Genomic DNA, 20,048 nt, shown 5'->3' on the forward strand with positions numbered 1-20,048 from the left:
TGTATAAGAGGGTAAGTTACAGCTATGAAGAACACCACAGTTGCTAAGACACATGTTTCAGTCATATGTATTTAATTTTTAAAAGCTTTTCATATTAACATAAAAATTTCAAGCATAGTACAAAAAGTGTTTTTTCTGAACCATTTGAGTAAGCTGATGAAGAATTTAGTGTGCTTCTCCTACAAACAGGGACTGCAGGACTTTCCCGGTGGCATAGTAGATAGGAATTCGCCTGCCAATATAGGGGACACAGGTTTGATCCCTGGTCTGGGAAGATTCCACATGCCACAGAGTAACTCAGCACGCGTGCCACAACCACTGAGCCTGTGCTTTAGAGCCCACGAGCCACAACTACTGATGCTGGCATGCTACAACCAATAATGCCCTCACATCTAGAGCCTGTGCTCCACAAAAGAAGCCTGTGACACGGCTACTGTCCCCAACCCCTTTCCTGTGTGCCCATTGCTTATCTCCCTTGCAGATTCCTACCCTTGCTCAGCCTTAACTAATGACTAGATTGAACGCTACATAAAGGAAAAGGAAGAACAAATTAGGTTTTTAAAAACTTATCAAGTATTTACAATGTTATTGATTTATAAAACTAAGTCTGAGGGGATAAAAGGAGCATTCAATCTGCTCTTCAAAGAGTGTAGGAACATTTAAAGGTCTCAGTGAGTGATGACAGAGACCTAATACCAGTGCTGCCAGCAGTACCCAGGGACTCTCTCAGAGCAAGCTCTATGCCTGTGTTCCCTTGACATCCAAAGATGGCTCTCTCCACCTGGCCCTCATGGGCCACAGTGTACTGTTTGCTGAGGCTGCCGGGGCCTCAGCAGACCCTCAGGCGATCATCTGTAGATAACTGGGAATCCAATAAGGACACATAACCTAGAAAGGACACTATATCCGGGAAGCTCTGCTAGGCTGCTCCTCACAAACATTTTCAGAATATGGAAAAAAAGGACCAGGATCCGAACATTTCACACTACGTAATTTGGTCAAAACAAGGGCCCCCAATTTGAAAACAAAACAGCCCTGATTTTACCCACTTAAATCAACATAAAGAAAAGCAAAGAAAAGTAAAACCTCGGACTTCCCTGTTGGTCCAGTGGTTAAAGAATTCACTTTGCAACGCAGGGGACGTGGTTTCCATCCCTGGTTGAGGAACTAAGATCCCACATGCCACAGGGCAACTAAGCCCACAAGCCACAACTACTGAGCCAGAGCACTCTGGAGCCTGTGTGCCAAAACTGGAGAGTCTGTATGCCTCAATGAGAGATCCTGCATGACGCAGCTAAGACCTGACTCAGCCAAATAATACTAAAAAAAAAGTAAAAAGAAAGAAAAATAAAATCTGTCCTTATTCATCCTGAGTTTAAAAGCTGTAAGTATTCTCCCAGACTTTTGTGTACACATACATACATACAGATAGGATCGTGAAATACATGTCTTAACAGCTTTTCTCTTTCAACAATAGGTGAGGGCACCCTGCGGTAACATGGCCACAGAATAGCCAAAGCATAACTAAGAATTTAACCAAAAAAGTCAGAAGTAATCTGCCTGATGTGCAAAGCCTGCTGGTTACACCTAAACCTATTTTCCCTCCCTTCCAAGATGACAGTATTCTAAGCTGCTGCCTGGGTTCGGTTCGGTTCGGTTCAGTCGCTCAGTCGTGTCTGACTCTTTGTGCCTGGGTACTAAAGGCCAAATTCTTAAGTCTCCATCCAGTTAAGTTCTGGCCAATGCAAGAGCTGAAGTGTACCATGTCCAGGTCACTTCCTTAACATGTCTTCTTTTTCCTACGGGCTGAAAGGTCGTTTTGGTGGTGCACCACCTTAGACCATGCAGCCAAGGGCAATAACCCAGGCACAGCAGAATAAAGAGACAGAGATACTTGGCCCTGAAGACCTCACAGAATAGGACACGTATGTGAGAGAAAGCAATTGTTCTTATCTCAGCCTTTGTTAATTTAGATGCCCGAGTACCAGCAGCCTAATATACTAATCAAAACAAAGTCTCAAAAAGAGATTTACAATTGTGTGGCTCTGAGTAATACTACAATACTACTTATGAGAAGTGATACTACTTCCCACAAGCTCTTGAGAAAGCATGCGTTACACAACAGAGGAGGGGCAGAGATATAGGCAGGCACAGCACTGGGGGAAGGCAGTGGTGCTCCTAAGGTATCACATCACCAAGGCTAGAAGACAGTGCTCCAGCACCCAAGGCCTGTATCCTCGGACCCTTAGCTGGCAGCAGAGAAGTGGGTGGTCCTTTTCTATAAGATACACGGGCACTGCACTCTGATGCTGCTTCTTTTTATAACATACTGGATAAGAGAACAGTCTTTAGAAACAGAAAGACTTGAGTCTGAATTCTGGTTATACTTAGTAGTCTGAGAACTTGTACAAGTTATCACTTCCAAATTGTGACAGCAATACTGCACAGGTTTAAACAAGCAATAAATACAGGCTTTTACTATGATATACTAATTAAATGACAACTTTTAAAAGAATATTACTGATGAACCAACTGAAATCTGGAGATAGATTTTATCTCATTAGATAAAAAAAACCTTCTTTTCTGGCATGACTAATTTACAGAGCTCTCCTCATACAGGATGATGACACTACATCCTTGGTGGCAAGTGAGACGTTGCCTTCAGCTCAACCTAGAGCTTGCTGGCTACACTCTATGACATCAACATTCATGAATGGATCTAAATCTTTAATTAACTCATTGTATTCATTTCCTTTTGTTGCTACAGCAAATTAACCACAAAACTAATGGCTTAAAGCAACACAAATATCTCATCTTACAGAAATCCACAAACAGGTTTCACTGAGTTAAAAGGCAAGGTGTTCACATTCCTTTCAGAGGTTCTTGAGAATTCACTCCCTTGCCTTTTCCAGCTTCTGGAGGCCATGTGCATTCTTTGGCTTGTAGCCCTGTTCCTCCAAGTACAAAGCCATGAGCACAGCATCTTCACACCTCTCTGTGACTGACTCCTCTGCTTCCCTCTTTCCTGTTTAAAGATCCCTGTGATTACACTGGGACCATCTGGATAATCCAGGATAACTTTTCCAACTCAAAGTGAGTTGACTAACAAACTCAATTTCTCTTTGCCATGTAATCCTACATATTCCTGGAGTCCAGGGACTAGAAGATAGACATTTTGGGCAGTCATTATTCTATCATAATCATTTATGTTTTCAGAACAAGTAACTTCAAATGTCAGAGCCTGAGAAGAACAGTGATATTATTTTGACAGCGAGAGAGTAAGGATGCTCTAGGCAGGGAGAATAACAGCTCCACAGGGAGGTGTGTGCCAGGTGCATACTGGGACCAGCAACTTGTTTCTGCTCCACTGGACAACAGAAGTCAAGCCCAAAAGTTAGGGAGAAAAGAGAGAAAGCCAGGTGAAAATAATCACTGTAGACTCTGCATATTGTGAAAAAAAATCCCTTTTAACTATGATAAATACAACTTTGCTGCTATTCTAAAGGCTATTAAATAATTTTTAAAAATGTGTTCCACTCTCAAGGAACTAAAGAACAAACTAAACCCAAAACTAGAAGGAAGGAAATGATATATAAAGTAGAGATAACCATCAAGAATAGGAAAAAAAAAAAACAACAAAGTTGAGTTGGTTTCTTAAAAAGATCAATAGAATTGACAAACCCTTAGCTAATTAAGAAAAAAAGATTAAAATAAAATCAGAAATGAAAGAGGGAACATTACAACTAATGCCACCAAAATAAAAAGAATTATAAGAGATTAGTATGAACAACTGTACACCAATAAACTAGATATCCTAAAAGTAAGGGATAAACTCCTAGAAACATACAACCAACCAAAACAATATGAAGAAACAGAAAACCTGAATAGACATACAACCATTACAGAGATTGAATCAGTCATCAAAAACCTCTTGGCCTAGGAGAAAAGTTCTAGAAAAGCCCTACACCTAATGGCTTCACTGTTGAATTTCACCAAACATTTTTCTTGAGGAGAACAATTCTTCTCAAACTTTTCCAAAGGGGAGGGAAAATTTATTTATTCTGTGAAGCTGGTAATGCTCTGATACCAAAGCCATACAAAGACACCACAAGAAAATTACAGACCAACATCCTTTATGAATGTGGTGTTGATGCAAAAATTTTCAACGAAATACTAGTGAAATGAATTCAGCAGCACGTTGAAAGGATTATATACCATGCCAAGTGGGATTTACTCCTGCATTGCAAGGATGATTGAACTTATGAAAATTGATAAAAGTAATGAATCATACCAACAGAATGAAGGAAAATATCCACATGATCGTCTCAACTAATGCAAAAAAAGCATTTGATAAATGCTTTCATGATAAAAACTCTCAAAAAAGTAGGTATAGATGGAAACTATACTACTTTAACAAAATAAAGGCTATATATGAACAGCCTATAGCTAATATGATACTTAAAAGGAAGGACAAAGATGCTTGCTCTCACCATTTCTTTTCAATATAGTACCGGAAGACCTAGCCAGAACAATTCGGCAACAAAAAGAAATAAAAGGCATCTAAATTAGGAAGAAGTAAACCATCTTTGTTTACAGATGATCTCATATGCAGAAGTCTCTAAAGATCCCACACAAAAAAACTTTTAGAATAAACGAATTCAGCAAAGTTTTAAGATACCAAATCAACACACACACAAATCAGTTGCATTTCTATACAGCAACAGTGAACAATCCAAAATGGAGACTAAAGAATAAACCTAACCAACAAGATAACAGACTTAAACACTAAAAACTGCACATTTCTACAAGAAATTAAATAATACACAAATAAATGGAAAGATGGGCTTCCCTGGTGGCTCAGCGGTAAAGAATCTGCCTGCCAATGCAGGAGATGTGGGTTCAATCCCTGAGTAGGAAAGATCCCCTGGAGAAGGAAATGGCAACCCACTCCAGTATTCTTGCCTGGAAAATCCCATGGACAGAGGAGGCTGACAAGCTACACAATCCATAAGGTCGCAAGAGTATATCACAACCTAGCAATTAAACAACAACAACAAAATGAAAAGACAGCCCATGTTTATGTACTGGAAAACTTAATATTGTATACCAATACTATGCCTAGAACCAATGTAAAACCTAACAAAATTCCAACAGCATTTTTTGCAGAAACAAAAAAACCCATCCTGAGAAAGAAGACAAAAGCTAAAAGACCATACTAATCAGGGTTCTCTACAGAATGAGAACCACTAGGAGTTACACAAACACATACACACACAGAGAAAGAGAGAAAAGAGAATAAGTATAGGAACTGGCGATTACAGAGGCCAAGAAGTCCCAGGATCTGCCAGCTAGAGACCAGGAAAGCCAGTGGTACAATTCAGTTTGAAAGCCCAAGAAACAGGCACGCTGATGTCCAAGGACAGATTGATGTCTCAGCTCAAACAGAGAATGTATATTCACCTCTTCTCTACCCTTTTGTTCCATCCAAACCCTCAGGGGACTGGAAGATACCCAGCTCCATATGGTGAAGGCCTTTTTTACTCAGTCTAACTAATCAGATGCTAATCTCTTCAAGAGACATCCTCACAGACACACCCAGAGTAATATTTTACAACCTATCTGGGGATCCCTTAACCCAGTCAAGTTGACACAAAAAACTAAGAATCACAGAAAACTCATATCTTATGATTTAAACTTAGTATAATACTATAAGTGTCAGTGAGAATGTGGAGAAATTGTAACTCTTGTACATGGTTGGTGGGAATATAAAATGGTGCTATAATTATGGAAAACAATATGATGATTCCTAAAAAAAGTAAAAGTAGAATTACGATAGGATCCTACTATCTCACTCCTGGGTATATACCTAAAAGAACCGAAAGCAGTATCTCCAAGAGGTATTTATATTTGCAGTCACCTTCACTGCAAAATAAGTCACAATAGCCAAGACGAGGAAGCAACCCAAGTGTTTAACCAATGAATGGGTTTTTAAAATGTAGTATATGTATACAATGGAATATTATTCAGTCTTGAAAAGGAAGGAGATCCTGTCACGTAGTTCAACATGGATAAATCTTGAGAACATTATACTAGGTGAAACAAGCCAATTACAAAAGACAGATACTATGATTCCACTTACAGGAGATACCTAAAGCAGTCAAATTCATAAAAATAGAAAGTGCAATGGTGATTGCCAGGGGCTGGAGATGGGGGAGGGGGGAAATGGGGAGTTATTTAATGGGCATAGAGCTTCAATTCTGCAACATGAAAAAGCTATGGAGATCTGCTAGGTAACAACGTAAATACACTTAACACTTGTGGAACCGTACATTTAAAAATGATTAAGACTGCAAATTTCATATTGTATTTTTTTGACAATTAAAAACTTTTTAATTAAAAAAAATTTTTTTAATATGCTTCACTATATCTTGACAGCTGAAACTAAAATCTGGACCCCAGTATCACTTAAGCAAATCCATCCAAAAGAAAACTCAATTGCTAAACACTTTCAACATGGACCCAGGGCCAAACTCCTCCCACTCACCTTCGTTTTGGTGCCCTAATGAAGAGCTCACAGAGGAGCCTGCCCTGCTCATCCTTATAGTCTCGGATGGTGTTGTAGAGTTCATGGCACACAGCAATCTACACATAGGAAAAGGAGAAAAATCACCAGAAAATTGATCAGAAAGTCATGGTAGGCATTAGGATTATCCAAAAAAAAAAATCCAGTAGAAAGGACGAATCCCCAAATTCCCAAATGAGAACCCAAATCTGAAATATGCTGACATTATCTCTCCTTATTTAAGATCGTTTAAATGATTAAATCTTTCATCAGAATATGGTACTAGTGATTTTTCTTTTCTTTGAAACCAAATCAGTTCACATCACCCTTGCTTAAAAAGCATCCAATTCTTACCAGCCAGAGAATAAAATCTAAACTCCTAACACTGCCCACAGAGTACGCAGGGTAAACTATGGTTGGGCAGACTCTGCCAGTTTCCTTCTCCCTCTTGACCCTCTCTGTAATCACAACACATCAAATCCATTTCTGAGCCAGCTCCTCAGTCTGGAACGTTCTTCTCCAGTGCTCTGCAGGGCTGGTGCCTTCTGATCACAAAGAAACCTTTCCTGAAGATGTGGCCAAAACAGCCCGGATCATCCAAACTTTTCTTCTTAGCATTCATCACTAACTGAGGCTACTTTTTTATTTATGTGCTCATCTGTCTACGTTCTGCTTCCCCAACACTAGCCTCGAAGTTTCATGTGAAAAACTAGCTCACCTTACACATGGTTATATTCCAACCACCACAAGAGAGCTTGGCACAGGACAAGCACACAGTTACTCGAGTGACTATATGACAAAAGAATATTCTTTATTATTTCATAATATTAAATTATACTATTACTGTAAAGCTTTGGCTAAATATTTTCACGAAAAAAAGATTAAGAAGATCAAGCCAGAGGAAAAAGAAGCTGAGAGGCCTTGCATCATAACAGCTTATCATTACAGGAAGGGTAGGGAATCATGCAGAAGGCAGAAACTGTGATGCAAGTTACTTACAGGGTCTACAGTTGGAAGACTGGAAAGTCTCCTCCTTTTCCTGCTTGGGCCTGGTGTAGACACAGAATGGTGCCCATCATCAAAGTCCCCGCTGACACTACTGGAAGGCGAGGTCGCTCTTCTTCTCTTGGAACCCATGGAATCCAACTTCTTCTATAAGAAAGAGTTAGCCATGTTCTTAACTTGAAATTTATGCTCTGCCACCAAGCCCTCAGCTGGCCACCTGCTACCAAGCTTCAGATACTGTCACTGTTGCAAAGAAGCTTAACTATGCTTTTGCAATGCAAGTCCTAGACCTTGCTTTAGCCCCTTCACTTATCAGAATGCTATACTTTTCACTGGATGGGACAAATTCAGCAAAAGTATACTCATCTGTATTTACCAATTTTGAATGACAACCACTTCTGGCCCCCAATTTACCCTGGAATGGAGTTTGAAAATCCACATAAAACAGTACACCCACACATAATGGTGTGCTGGCGTACTGACTCAGGGACAGAGACCCTAAGGAGGTCAGCTCTGGAGTGAGCAGCCTCAACTGTTTTCCCCAGAGTTCCTTATGAGTATGACCCCTTTCTAGGAAGGTCAAGATGTGTGCGTGGTGGGGGAAACCTGCAGAAGCAGACCCTGTGGCAAAAGAGTAGGGGATAGAGGATTAGCCTTCTAGCATTTCAGATGTACCCTAAAGTTAACACACTAAAAATGAACTTTCTCCATTCATTAAAGAAAGCTTCACAATACACAACCCAGAAAACACTCAACTTGCTGTACCTATGCTAACTAAAGTAGCAAAACTCCATTTGGAGATTTTTCTGTCTATTCAGACTAACCTTTTCACTTCTATGAGCTTTCTATCCCCATGAGCTCACAACTTTACATTTCAGTAGAAGATCTGGACGAATACCTCAAAAATGAGATTTTAGGTCCTCCTTGGCCTCCCAGATACATGTATGTATTTGCTCTAGTTTTAGGCAGGCTGCTGAGTAATCCTTACCCAACTTTACTATATACATTTGACTATAACATAAAAAATGCAACTACTGAAATGACCTGCTACATCGGGAGGGAAAGGATATATACCTAAGAAAGTCCTACAATGTTGATACAATTTAACAACAGTATCGAATAGGATACTGTGATTTCAAAGGTCTCTCTCTAAAGAAAAAAGAAAAAACTGATCCTAGGGTCTCTTGCTGCTGCTGCTAAGTCACTTCAGTCGTGTCCGATTCTGTGCGACCCCATAGACGGCAGCCCACCAGGCTCCCCCGTCCCTGGGATTCTCCAGGCAAGAACACTGGAGTGCGTTGCCATTGCCTTCTTATCAACATCCAATTTCAGGAAACAGACACCAGCAGCTGAAAGAATGGGTTGCCAGTAATATGGAGAGAAAAACTAGGGATTTGCAGGGAATAGAAAACAGGAACAAAACAAACCAACAAAATAAAAATTCTGGTAGCCAACTAACAAACAAAAGAAGTCTCTCATCTCTTCCCCTGAACTACAGCCCACATGGTGTTTAAAAACTGAGACTAATATCATGAGGTTCCTTCCTCTAGGACTTAGCTTGTTATACAGTGTATTACTTTGCAATTGGCTGTAACTGGCTAAGACTTCAAAGGACTTAGGCCAAGGCCAGCCAAGTTTTGTTGATTTTTATTTGTTTTATAAAAGGCTGATAAACTGGCCTCAGTTGAGTAAGATGCAGAAACTAAGGACCAAGCTTTTATAAACAATCTATGACAAGGACTCAAGTGAATCTGATGAACATAAGGTGGGACTCTATGAAAAGGATAACAAAATTTAAGAAAGGTAGAAGGGAAAAGCCAAAGAAGGACAGAAAAGGGAAAGGATGTAGATGATCAGTAATTTACCAGCTTTACCAGAGCACAACCAGCTCCTCGAAAAGCCAGTCTCCTCATTATGTCTGAAGGCCAAGTGAAGCCAGTGGGAGAAGGCAGGGCTTTAGAAGTGCTGAATCAATGTTAATGTATTCAAAACTGAAAGAGAAGAACAAAGCAGAGAAGGGGAAAATAAAAAGACGGGTCAAAAGGAGTAAAAATGATTACGAATAGACAGAAAACATTCAAGCAGAACTGCTAAAGAAAGATAAGAGAACTGGAGAAATAAGTGTATCAGTTCTCCTGCACCAACCAAACTGCTGCAAAGGCTCAGGCACTAACAGTATCTGATAGTCCTTCCATTTTAACACCAAATGCTTTTCACATGCTTAAAGATGTCTCACTGAGGTTCCCCTTTACTCACATGGAATGACTGTCAATTCCAGGAACGAAGCATGCCTGCCCAACTGCCCCCTAGTCAATAAGAGCAGAGTTCAATCACAGAGCTGGAATGGAGCATGAACACATGTGAAAGGCTCACATGCGACACCAACTGTTAGCAAGCTGGAACAAACCAAGAATGGCTTATGGTGAGCAGTCTGGTAAACGCCTCCCCACCAAAAAAAAAATTCAGAGAGACATTTCTTTCCAAAAGTCCTATCAGCATTGAAAAGATACTACACACAACTTTAGAAAGGTGTTTTTTTTTTTTTTTTAAAAAAAAGCCTTTCAACCAATTGGCAGAAGGTCAAAATTACTTTCATAAATAACTCACTGAAAATCAAATAACAAAAAATGTCAATCATTGTGGGGGCGGGCATGGTATATGTTGTGTGTCTGTTAGTCACTCAGTCGTGTCCAACTCTCTGCGACCCCATGGAACACAGCCCGCCAGGCTCCTTTGACCATGGGATTTACCAGGTAAGAATACTAGAGTGGGCTGCCATTTCCTTCTGTGTGTGTGTATATCAGTTCAGTTCAGTCGCTCAGTCGTGTTCAACTCTTTGTGACCCCATGGACTGCAGCACCCCAGGCTTCCCTGTCCATCACCAACTCCCAGAGCTTATTCAAACTCATGTCCATCAAGTCCGTGATGCCATCCAACCATCTCATCCTCTGTCATCCCCTTCTCCTCCCACCTTCAATCTTTCCCAGCATAAGGGTCTTTTCTAGTGACTCAGCTCTTCGCATTAGGTGGCCAAAGTATTGGAGTTTCAGCTTCAGCCTCAGTCCTTCCAACGAATATTCAGGACTGATTATAGTCTAGACCATATACTGTCCAAAATTACTCCAACCGTTAACTTACTTTGATAACAACAAAAAGATTCAACTTAAGTATAATTTTCAAATATTTTGTCATTCAAAGAACACATTTTACCATGTTCTTTGAAAGTCTGGCAAGAAAAGCAATGTGGCCAGGTGGGTGGGAGGATCAACAAGACCTGAGCTCAGAAGTGAAGACTAATAAGAGACACAGGTCTTCTTTCTTTAATGATCTGTTTGATGTTGGGTCACAACCTCTCAGATCTGTTTCTTCATTTCTAAAATGAAAACAGTAGTGTATATATCAGGGCTCAGTGGTAAAGAATTCACCTGCCGATGCAGGAGCTGCAGGTTCGATTCCTGGGTCAGAATCCCCTACAAAAGGAAATGGCAACCCACTTCAGTATTCGTGCTAGGATAATCCCATGGACAGGAGAACCTGGCAGCCTACAGTCCATGGGGTCGCAAAGAGACAGACATGACTGAGTGAGCACACATGCAAAGTGTACATATCTCCCTTGGACTGTTTTGACAATGAATGTACTTGAAATCACTTTGAAATGTCACAAGGGAAGCCCCTGAAATATCAAACTGCAACAAAAATGTTAAGTTAAAACTTAACTCTGGGATTTCATTCTCCCTTGTGCACAGGAAAAGCAACTTATCCATTTCTGTCCCCTGACCTTTAGCATAGTTTCAGTGATCAACTAATCTATTTAACAAATGTAGTAAAAGTGCACTTAAGTAAAATATTAAAAAAAAAAGTTTGTGTAGTTTAAAAGGCCTGTGAGCATCCATTCAGCAATTACTTTTCTTTAAAGAGAAAAGGAATAGATTCTGAAGCTTAATTACAAGTTTTTAAATGGCATTGATTATAGTCACATGTCCAAAATCTAACAACCAATGATAAATTAGAGTGGACAGTAAAGAATAATTTTACAATGTGCAACTGGGAAAAAATTACTCAGTATAGCCAAATGGTGTATTCTGACAGTTTACAGACTTTTACTACTCTTCTGTATTTCCAGTGATTCTTAGTTCCGTAATGTAACACACTAATCTTGGGGGAAAAAATCACTATTTATAATGCTGTGCGTATTAGTCATTCACTCGTGTCCAACTCTGGACCCCATGGGCTACGCCAGGCTCCTCTGTGCATGGAATTCTCCAGGCAAGACTACTGGAGTGGGTTGCCATTCTCCAGGAGATCTTCCCAACCCAGGGATCCAACCCGGCTGGGTCTCCTGTTCTGTGGGCAGATAGCGTTCTCAGCTTTCAGTATTTGTTCTGTCTGGCTGCTTTTTTTAAAAACTGAAGTGTGAACAAACTAGATGTATTATGTTGCAGCCTGTGTTTGCCTTAGAGACTATTCCTGAGTCAACATTCTCGCACATGATGTTGGAAGCCTTGAGACTAGCCTATCACACAGATAACAGCAATGTACTATTCTTAGGGGTTTAGGTAGAACATTAATACTTTAGGTATTTCGGACACTCCCAAAGCCCAAGAGATCAAAACCCTTCTATTTATCCACACACATCTGTTACTGATTTGACATACTTTTTCAAAAAATAACTTCCAATTTTTAGACATAAAATATGGGAAATCTGTTAACAAGTGATAAAGCAGAAATTATACTGCTCTTTTGTATTGAATCCACTTTGCTTCTGAATTGTACTTGGGAAAAGAGCTCACTACTAAATGGAAAAAAATACCTAGAAATCACTGAGCAGGGATAATTTGCTGGAAAACAAGTTAACAGTAATGTTTTACTCCAACATATGTTCCTATAATCGTTGTAATACTTTCTATATCCACTATACCGTGTATTTGTCATTTGTTTTTCAGGATTCCTCCTCAATTTTTGCCTATCTTTCTTCACCTTTAAGTCACCAATATCTATAATAACCCTATAATAACGAAACTATGCTTTTTCAAAAAAAATTTTGAGATGGAAAATATTAAAAACCATAAATGTACACAATTTTAAAACTTCGATTCTTTGTGGTGTTGCACGGAAGAAATTATATCTGCCCTTCATGATAAATACAACTCCCACTGATTAAAAAAAAACAGTCTGAACAGTCATCCGTAAAGTATTAAAAAAAATTTTTTTTTCTAGGAGAGTTTGTGTCTGAACCGTCAAGAAACGACAACAACAAAGAAGAAGCCCTTAACTGTTGAAGAAATGTAAGACTTTGCCAACCTGTCACCGGCACGGGGAACTAAGGGAAACGTTGACAGCTTTGAAGCTGCCCGCGACGGGAGCTCGGCCAGCCGCGGGGGGCGGGAAAGCGGGGCGCGGGGAGTTTCCGGGCCGCGGCGCGCCTTTGTCCCTGGCGGCAGGTGCGGCAAGGCTGCCGGGCCTGTCCCGAAGCCCCGCCGCCGGGCCCCGCCCCGCGCTCCCGGCCCGACCGGCGCGTCCCCACCATCGGGGCGGGGCCTCCGCCGCTGCTCCCGCCCGCCCGGACCCACACAAAGGCCCGGCAGTCGGCCGAGAGGAAGCGGCCCCGCCCGCCCCGGGCCCGGCCTTACCCAGCCGCTCCGCCGCCTGCAGCCCCGGCCGCCGACCGCCGCGCCCCGCCCCGTGGAAGCCACGGCTGCTGCTATTGCTCCTCCGGCCGCGGCCGCTGCCGTCGCTCCAGCACCCGCCGCCCTCACCGCCCTCACCCCGCCCGGTACCGCCGCAAAACCAGTTTCGCGGCCGTCGAGCGAACCCGGCTCCGCACGACACTGCGTGCGCGCGCACACGGGCCAGCGACGGCGCGCTTTACGGCAGCAGCGTGAGTGCGTGACGCTCGGCAGAGGCCTCAGTTCGCACGTGGCGCCTGCAGCGGCACGTTGTACCTGTGAGTGCTGGTGTAACTTCGGTCCCAGGCTTTTCGGCTTCCACTATGAAGAGACCGAGTGAGTGTGGTCAGGGGGCGGGCATGGAGCGAGTGTTTGTGTCTGATGGTCGACAAACCCACCAGGGTGCTCTGTCTCCCTGATCCCGCCTAGACCCGAGGGTTGGAAGGCCGCACGCGGTCCTGTGTGCAGAAAGAAAATCTGAGCCCCAAGGATGAAGATCAGGCCAGAGGATCATGAGGACCCAGTGTCTGAGCCAGGTTTCGGGCCTGGCGTTTTCCCTTGTGCGGCCTCCTTCGGTCTGGCTCTGATGAGGTCTCAAAACACGCACTGTTAGATTTTGTTCGACGGGAAGTGGCAGTTTTGGGGTTATATGCTGTGTATGATCCCAGTCTAATCTAGGAAGGCTGAAGTAGGGAAGCTGGATCTCCAACGAATCTGTTGAGTCAGATTCTCTGGGACTTGACTGGTCCGTGTTTATTTTTTACCACATGCCCCACAAGATTCTTAAATTATGTTTCAGAGCCAGTTAATGCAAAAATGGATGTGACCTAAAGCGCGGTCATCAAAAGCTAAACAAATTGATCATTTGTGGATAACATCGATTTTGAAAAACAGTAAATAAATTAATCCTTTTGTGATGTGTTGCTTTGTAGAATTAAAGAAAGCAAGTAAACGCATGACATGCCACAAGCGGTATAAAATCCAAAAAAAGGTAAGCCTTGGAAGAGTTGTGAAACTTAAAGTTGCTCAGTCGTGCCCGACTCTTTAGGCGGCCAGGGACTATATACTCTGTGGAATTCTCCAGGCGATCTTCCCAACACAGGGATCAAACCCAGGTCTCCCGCATTACAGGCGAATTCTTTACCAGCTGAGCCACAAGGGAAGCCTAAGAATGCCGGAGTGGGTAGCCAGCCCTTCTCCAGCGGATCTTGCCGATCCAGGAATGGAACCCGGGTCTCCTGTATCGCAGGTGGATTCTTTACCAACTGAGCTACCAGGGAAGCCTGGAAGAGGCTAAATTGATTTCCTGCCCCAGAGATCTGGGTTAACATTAGTATGATTCCACTAATGGAGGTTTAACTGGAACAGAGGTCATACCTGGTCGGGAGGTCGGATATGGTGCAAGCTCTTGGGGAGCAGAAATAATTCAGTGACATATCTGTAAATTTTGATCACCATAGTAGCAATTGCTGCAAAAAGAATCCTGGTGACATTTTGTTGCTGTTTTATACATAAACGTGCATGTGCTGTTTTATGGTTAAATTTCTGTGTTTCTAGGTTATTTTACAGCTATAACTTAAACTTCAGCCACACTGGCTACTCACTGGAATTCTCTTTAGTATTTCTGTAAACTGATAAAATACCATTATGGTAGGTTCGAGAGCACCATCGAAAGTTGAGGAAAGAGGCTAAAAAACGGGGTCGAAAGAAGCCTAGGAAAGACCCAGGAGTTCCAAACAGTGCTCCTTTTAAGGAGGCTCTTCTTCGGGAAGCTGAGCTAAGGAAACAGCAGGTAAGACGTATTAGCTCACACTTTCAGCAAATGGTGTGTAGGTGTGTGTAAAGTTACAACAGCAAGTCACTGGCTCATGCATTTCTCTTGTGGCTTGAACACAGCTTGAAGAACTGAAACAGCAGGAGAAACTTGACAGGCAAAAGGAACAGAACAAGAAAAGAAAACTTGAAACTGACCCTGATGTTGAGCTATCTAACACAGAACCTGTAAAAGAGGTAGGGGTTACAGTCATGAAAAGTGGAAATGAGTTACATCTACTGACCTTCTAATTTTGTGTCCTTTCCCTTGTCTTTATCCCCTAGGAATTAGGGCAACGCAAAGCTAAGAAAGCCAAGACAAGCAAACAGAATCCGAAGAGGTTGTACTGTCAGGAACTTAAAAAGGTATCATAGTCTAGGTTAGTGTCTAAAAGTGGTTGTGAGGTTTAAAAGACTTAAGAATCATCTTTTTTTCCTCCTGACACCAACTTTATAGAAGTGGAAGTAGAGTTCTCTTGAGCCGGAAGAATTCTTCAGCAAGAATTCTTCTTGGTCTGTTAGATTTAGCTGAAGGAAATATTAAAAAAAAATTTATATGGTCACACCAGGCCTTAGTTGCAGCACACAGAATCCTTAGCTGTAGCAAGTGCAATCTGGTTCCCTGAGCAGGGATTGAATCTGAGCCCCCTGCATTGGGAGTGGGAGTCCAAGCCACTGGACCCCCAGGGAGGGCCCCAGAAATCTTCTTGTGGTTTTAAATTTTTGCATGGGAACAGATCCCCATAAGCATGATTTACAGAAGTGGCATTTGGTGTTAAAATAACATGTTGACACAGTGGCTTTTAAAGTAGTAGTAGTAGTACTCTAGTAGTACAAAAGATTCTAAAATACTCTGCCAGAACCTACATGAGCAGGGTCAAGGATGTCTTGGGATAGCACCCCCATCCCCGAGACCTTATTTTCCTGAGCTCACTCCTTCCCGTGAAGAGACTCTGGCTGTGTTTCTCAGCAGCTCTTGGCAGGGCCACAAGGATCTCTCAGACTACATGATTCAGAATGGGGAGGCTGCACGTTTAGATGGTGGGAGTGTTTCCACTCTTGAGATCCACTTTGATCGGAGGCCACTGAACAAACCTGTGTCTGTCATGTAAGGAACGGTGAACACAGACATGAGATTCACCTCTGAGCTCACTCTGTTGAAAAGATAGTGCCAGTGTACTTACATGGAGGGTGGTGCCAGACTTAGTGATGCTGTTCTGATAGCTTCTGCTTTGACAGGTGATTGAAGCCTCAGATGTTGTGCTAGAGGTGTTGGATGCCAGAGATCCTCTTGGTTGCAGGTGTCCCCAGGTAGAAGAAGCCATCATCAGGGGTGGACAGAAAAAGCTGGTACTTGTATTAAATAAATCAGGTAGGTGAAAAAGGTAGGCTCTTTATGTTCCATATGCACTAATGAGGTATGAGGAAAACATCTGAATAGTCTTATTGTCTGTGAAGACTCGTAAGATCCAACTCTGACCTCAGTGAAACCAGTGCATATGCATGAGCTCTTGCTGCCAAAGAAGAAAAGTGCTAGGCTAATAATAAGAGTGTAAACTTTCTATACTCAGCTTACTGTGCAATATATTTCACATAGGAAATGATGACAGAGTGCCATATTCCCCACACCTGCACAATGTCCGTATGTGGCAACATTTAAATGAAATACATTTTTATGTATCTGGGTTTAAGCAGCAAGGACAGGAACACCCAGAAACAGAAACCTGTGAAACAATAAGGATAGAATCTAAAATTATTCCTGGGAGTCAATAAATTTGGCTACTACCTGATGGTATAATTCTGGAAGCATGGCCCTAAAGTTAAAACGGTAATAATATGGAAGTTGACTTAATCCTGAAAAGGTGAGCAATGCAGAGGAGAACTGAAGAAATACAGAGGTGTATGTACGGAATAGTGTTAAACAGAAGCATGTTAGGGTGTGGACATTCTCCCAATCTTACAGTTCAAATACTTTTTAAAACCTGGGGAAAGGCAAACCTGAATGATAGCCATAGCTTGCTAGACTTTGCAAATTCATCTCAACAAAATGAGCAGGACTTTATTCCTAATCCCTATCAGATTTGGTACCAAAGGAGAATTTGGAGAACTGGCTAAGTTATTTGAAGAAGGAATTGCCAACAGTGGTGTTCAAAGCCTCAACACAACGGAAGAACAAAAGGAAGAGTATCAAGGTACCCTTAATTTAGTGGTGGGAAATGTGGTTCTTTCAGATGGGTGAAACATGATGAGTGTACAAAATCTTGATTAAAAAATGAAAAGTTAAAAGATCCAACTCTGATTTCATCCAGAAATAATCTGAAAGGCAATGGAATGTGACAATAGGTGGGCTTTGGAGCCAGAGTGGTTGGGTTTTATCTGGTGGGTTGTCCAAAGTAGTTAAAGTAATCATTTTGGATTTTAACTTTTGAAGATGAAGAAAGCTGCTCCATTCAAAAGTGAAGTCTGTGTTGGAAAAGAAGGCCTTTGGAAGCTTCTTGAAGGTTTTCAGAAAACTTTTGGCAAAGCTATTCATGTTGGGGTAATTGGTGAGTTTCAGTTCACCGTATTTTATATCTTCACTCAATAAGTGCAACTCTGCACTATAGGTAATGTTAGCTTCTAAGAGCTCTGATTACTTGAATTAATAATCTTTTCCTGCCCTTTCATTACTTGTGCAAGAAATGATGATACTAAGAGCGGTCTTAATGTTGAAGTGAGGACGCTCAGATCCAACTCTGATCTTGCTATAAAAATCAAGCAGGCATAAAAAAAGACTGTGGAAATTTTATAATTATCAGCATATAATGCCTTTTGTAATCTGTGGATTTCCCATTTGTAGGTTTCCCAAATGTGGGGAAAAGCAGTGTCATCAATAGCTTAAAGCAAGAACAGATATGCAATGTTGGTGTATCCATGGGGCTCACAAGGTAAACTGAGTTCCATTGTTGTAACATTTCATTATAGATGAGTAAATATGATTTTGGTTATTTTAAGGGAGACAATATTGTATTTCTATTTACTCAATTTTTCTACTCAGTGAAAGGTGGGGGGCTCAGCCACCGTTAGGCTTGGGGAAGAATGGATCTAGTAGAATAGCTGCCCACAATCTAGTTTGAAAGATGAGCAAATAGGTTCAGAGAGGGGAAAGCTGCCTTAGAAGTGATGTTCAAACCTGAACTTGAAGTGAGTGGAAGTCTGCCAGGTAGAAGGGAAATGCTTATGACAGGGAGCAGCATGTATTTAGGTCAAAGTGTTTCACTTTAGAAGGGGAGTGTGTTTTAATGGTTTTAGATAAACATGAAGCAAATGATGATAAACTGGATCTGACAGACTGTGCTGAGTTTGTTCAATCCAACCCTGAGCTTCGTGTTCTCTCCCTTGTCCTTCAGAAAAACCAGTGCCCCGTCAGTTACCATCTTTCTTGTTCCAGGTGCATGCAGCTTGTCCCCTTGGACACACAAATCACAATCATAGACAGTCCATGTTTCATTGTGTCTCCACTTAACTCTGCTCCTGCACTTGCTCTGAGAAGTCCAGCAAGTATTGAGGTAGTAAAACCACTGGAGGCTGCTAGCGCCATCCTGTCCCAGGCTGATGCCCAACAGGTAAAAAATCCCCTTTCCCTTGAGTTCCATCTGTCTTTCATTGTAAGCTTTTTTTAAAAACAACATTCATCTATATCAGATAAATGAGCTTCGTTTTTCTTTTTTTAAGGTAGTACTGAAATTTACTGTCCCAGTCTTTACGAATTCTCTGGAATTTTTTACTTCATTTGCTCAGAGAAGAGGACTGCACCAAAAAGGTGGAAGCCCAAATGTAGAAGGTGCTGCCAAAGTACTGTGGTCTGAGTGGACAGGGTAAGGCTTCTTTCTGTTGGCTTGTGGATGATCACATAGAAGAAAAGAACTGCTTTTTGACCATACTTTGTTTTTAATATCAGTGCTTTCTTAGGTTACTATTGCCATCCCCCTGCATCTTGGACTCCCCCTCCACATTTTAATGAGAGCATTGTGACAGACATGAAATGGGGCTTTGATCTGGAAGAACTGGAAAAGAACAATGCACACAGCATACAAGGTAAGCATGGCTTCTGTTAAATTGCTATCTTCATCAGCTGCCAGGCCAATGAAGGTCTTGTCTGTTTATGTGGACTATGTTTACTTTTCCTAGCCATCAAGAGCCCTCCTTTAGCCAGTAGCATCCTTTTCCAGTCATCAGGTCTGACAAATGGAGTGATAGATGAAAAGGACATACCTGAAGAATTGCCAAAACAGAAGAAACAGAAGCAGGAGCAGGGCAAGAGCTATGAAGATGTCAACATGGATCAGGGAATTGTTGACAAAGAAGGTGATGTAAGTATGTCATGTATGAGTTGTTTAAGCTAAAGTAAGTTTTCTAGAGTTACAATGTACAACAAATGCAAAGGGGCTAAAGGCAGAAATAGAAATTAAAGTGTATGTATTTCATGACTTAAGTTTAAGGCTTACAATCATTAGTCTTGATTTTGTACATCCTTTACTGTATACTTCCAGACACTTTTTTCTGGGTACATAATTAACTTGGATTAGTGCGCAGGCAAGGGCTACAAATACTGTCTCCCTCTCCCACAGGATGAGCACTTAGACATGTCTCCTGCAGAAGAGGCCTGTGAGGCACTGCCCGAGAAGGCTCAAGCAGGTGAGTGGGGTGGAAAGGTCTTCCAGCAAAGGAGTAGGATACAGAATTACTTCTACTTTTTTTTTTAAACCTCACTTTTCTTTCCAATATAGATAAGCGGTCTGCACCATCTTTTGTCTTGGATAAAATGACTGAAGAGGAAGATGATGCTTATGACTTCAGTAAAGATTATGTATAATAAAGCCTTGTCCTGTAGAGTTTTTTGTTGGTGGTGGATTTTAACATTGTGAGCAGACTGCTAAGCTGTTCTGCATGTGATGTACCAGTTTATTAGTGGTTATGACATAAGTTATGTAAATTTTGTGGATATGTATATAACAATATAT

General features: G+C 41.6%; 2 protein-coding genes and 3 non-coding genes across 45 annotated transcripts in view; 4 read left to right on the forward strand and 1 right to left on the reverse strand.

Annotated features, from left to right (window-relative positions):
- PBRM1 (polybromo 1) overlaps window positions 1–13,343 on the reverse strand; it is a 110,328-nt gene extending 96,985 nt beyond the window's left edge. For 11 of the 41 annotated variants that reach the window (XM_055414032.2, XM_088831855.1, XM_088831850.1 and 8 more), the window contains exons 1-5: window positions 13,198–13,325; window positions 9,824–9,963; window positions 9,433–9,558; window positions 7,562–7,714; window positions 6,545–6,642 (exon numbers count right to left, since the gene is read on the reverse strand). In XM_055414032.2, coding sequence (XP_055270007.1) covers window positions 6,545–6,642; window positions 7,562–7,714; window positions 9,433–9,480 — 299 coding nt within the window. In that variant the 5' untranslated portion in view covers window positions 9,481–9,558; window positions 9,824–9,963; window positions 13,198–13,325. Of the gene's footprint in view, window positions 1–6,544; window positions 6,643–7,561; window positions 7,715–9,432; window positions 9,559–9,823; window positions 9,964–12,868; window positions 13,041–13,197 lie in introns of those variants that run through there. The other 30 variants (XM_055414012.2, XM_088831849.1, XM_055414016.2 and 27 more) reach the window with 17 other exon arrangements.
- A 73-nt stretch (window positions 13,344–13,416) lies between these two features.
- On the forward strand, window positions 13,417–20,047 carry GNL3 (G protein nucleolar 3). Its single transcript, XM_055414037.2, has 15 exons — window positions 13,417–13,569; window positions 14,166–14,224; window positions 14,888–15,025; window positions 15,130–15,243; window positions 15,331–15,411; window positions 16,285–16,417; window positions 17,125–17,237; window positions 17,477–17,591; window positions 17,885–17,972; window positions 18,476–18,650; window positions 18,760–18,902; window positions 18,986–19,122; window positions 19,216–19,397; window positions 19,656–19,722; window positions 19,815–20,047. The coding sequence occupies exons 1-15, from the start codon at window positions 13,557–13,559 to the stop codon at window positions 19,898–19,900; spliced, it is 1,644 nt and encodes a 547-aa protein (XP_055270012.2). The 5' UTR covers window positions 13,417–13,556; the 3' UTR covers window positions 19,901–20,047.
- On the forward strand, window positions 16,461–16,537 carry LOC129548249 (small nucleolar RNA SNORD19). The gene has a single exon (XR_008684326.1). It is a non-coding gene; the product is annotated as a small nucleolar RNA SNORD19 (small nucleolar RNA).
- LOC129548252 (small nucleolar RNA SNORD19B) lies at window positions 17,275–17,356 on the forward strand. The gene has a single exon (XR_008684329.1). It is a non-coding gene; the product is annotated as a small nucleolar RNA SNORD19B (small nucleolar RNA).
- On the forward strand, window positions 18,340–18,416 carry LOC129548250 (small nucleolar RNA SNORD69). The gene has a single exon (XR_008684327.1). It is a non-coding gene; the product is annotated as a small nucleolar RNA SNORD69 (small nucleolar RNA).
- Window position 20,048: the final 1 nt, after the last annotated feature.

This window comes from Moschus berezovskii, chromosome 24 (assembly GCF_049115385.1).
Source record: "Moschus berezovskii isolate FMDL1 chromosome 24, NW_MosBer_1.0, whole genome shotgun sequence".
Lineage (NCBI taxonomy): Eukaryota > Metazoa > Chordata > Mammalia > Artiodactyla > Moschidae > Moschus > Moschus berezovskii.

Excerpts from the sequence above, each read along its gene's own strand:
- GNL3 (XM_055414037.2), top strand. Across the intron at positions 14,225-14,887 it reads GGTATAAAATCCAAAAAAAG|GTTCGAGAGCACCATCGAAA; the intron begins GTAAGCCTTGGA and ends CCATTATGGTAG. Across the intron at positions 15,412-16,284 it reads ACTGTCAGGAACTTAAAAAG|GTGATTGAAGCCTCAGATGT; the intron begins GTATCATAGTCT and ends CTGCTTTGACAG.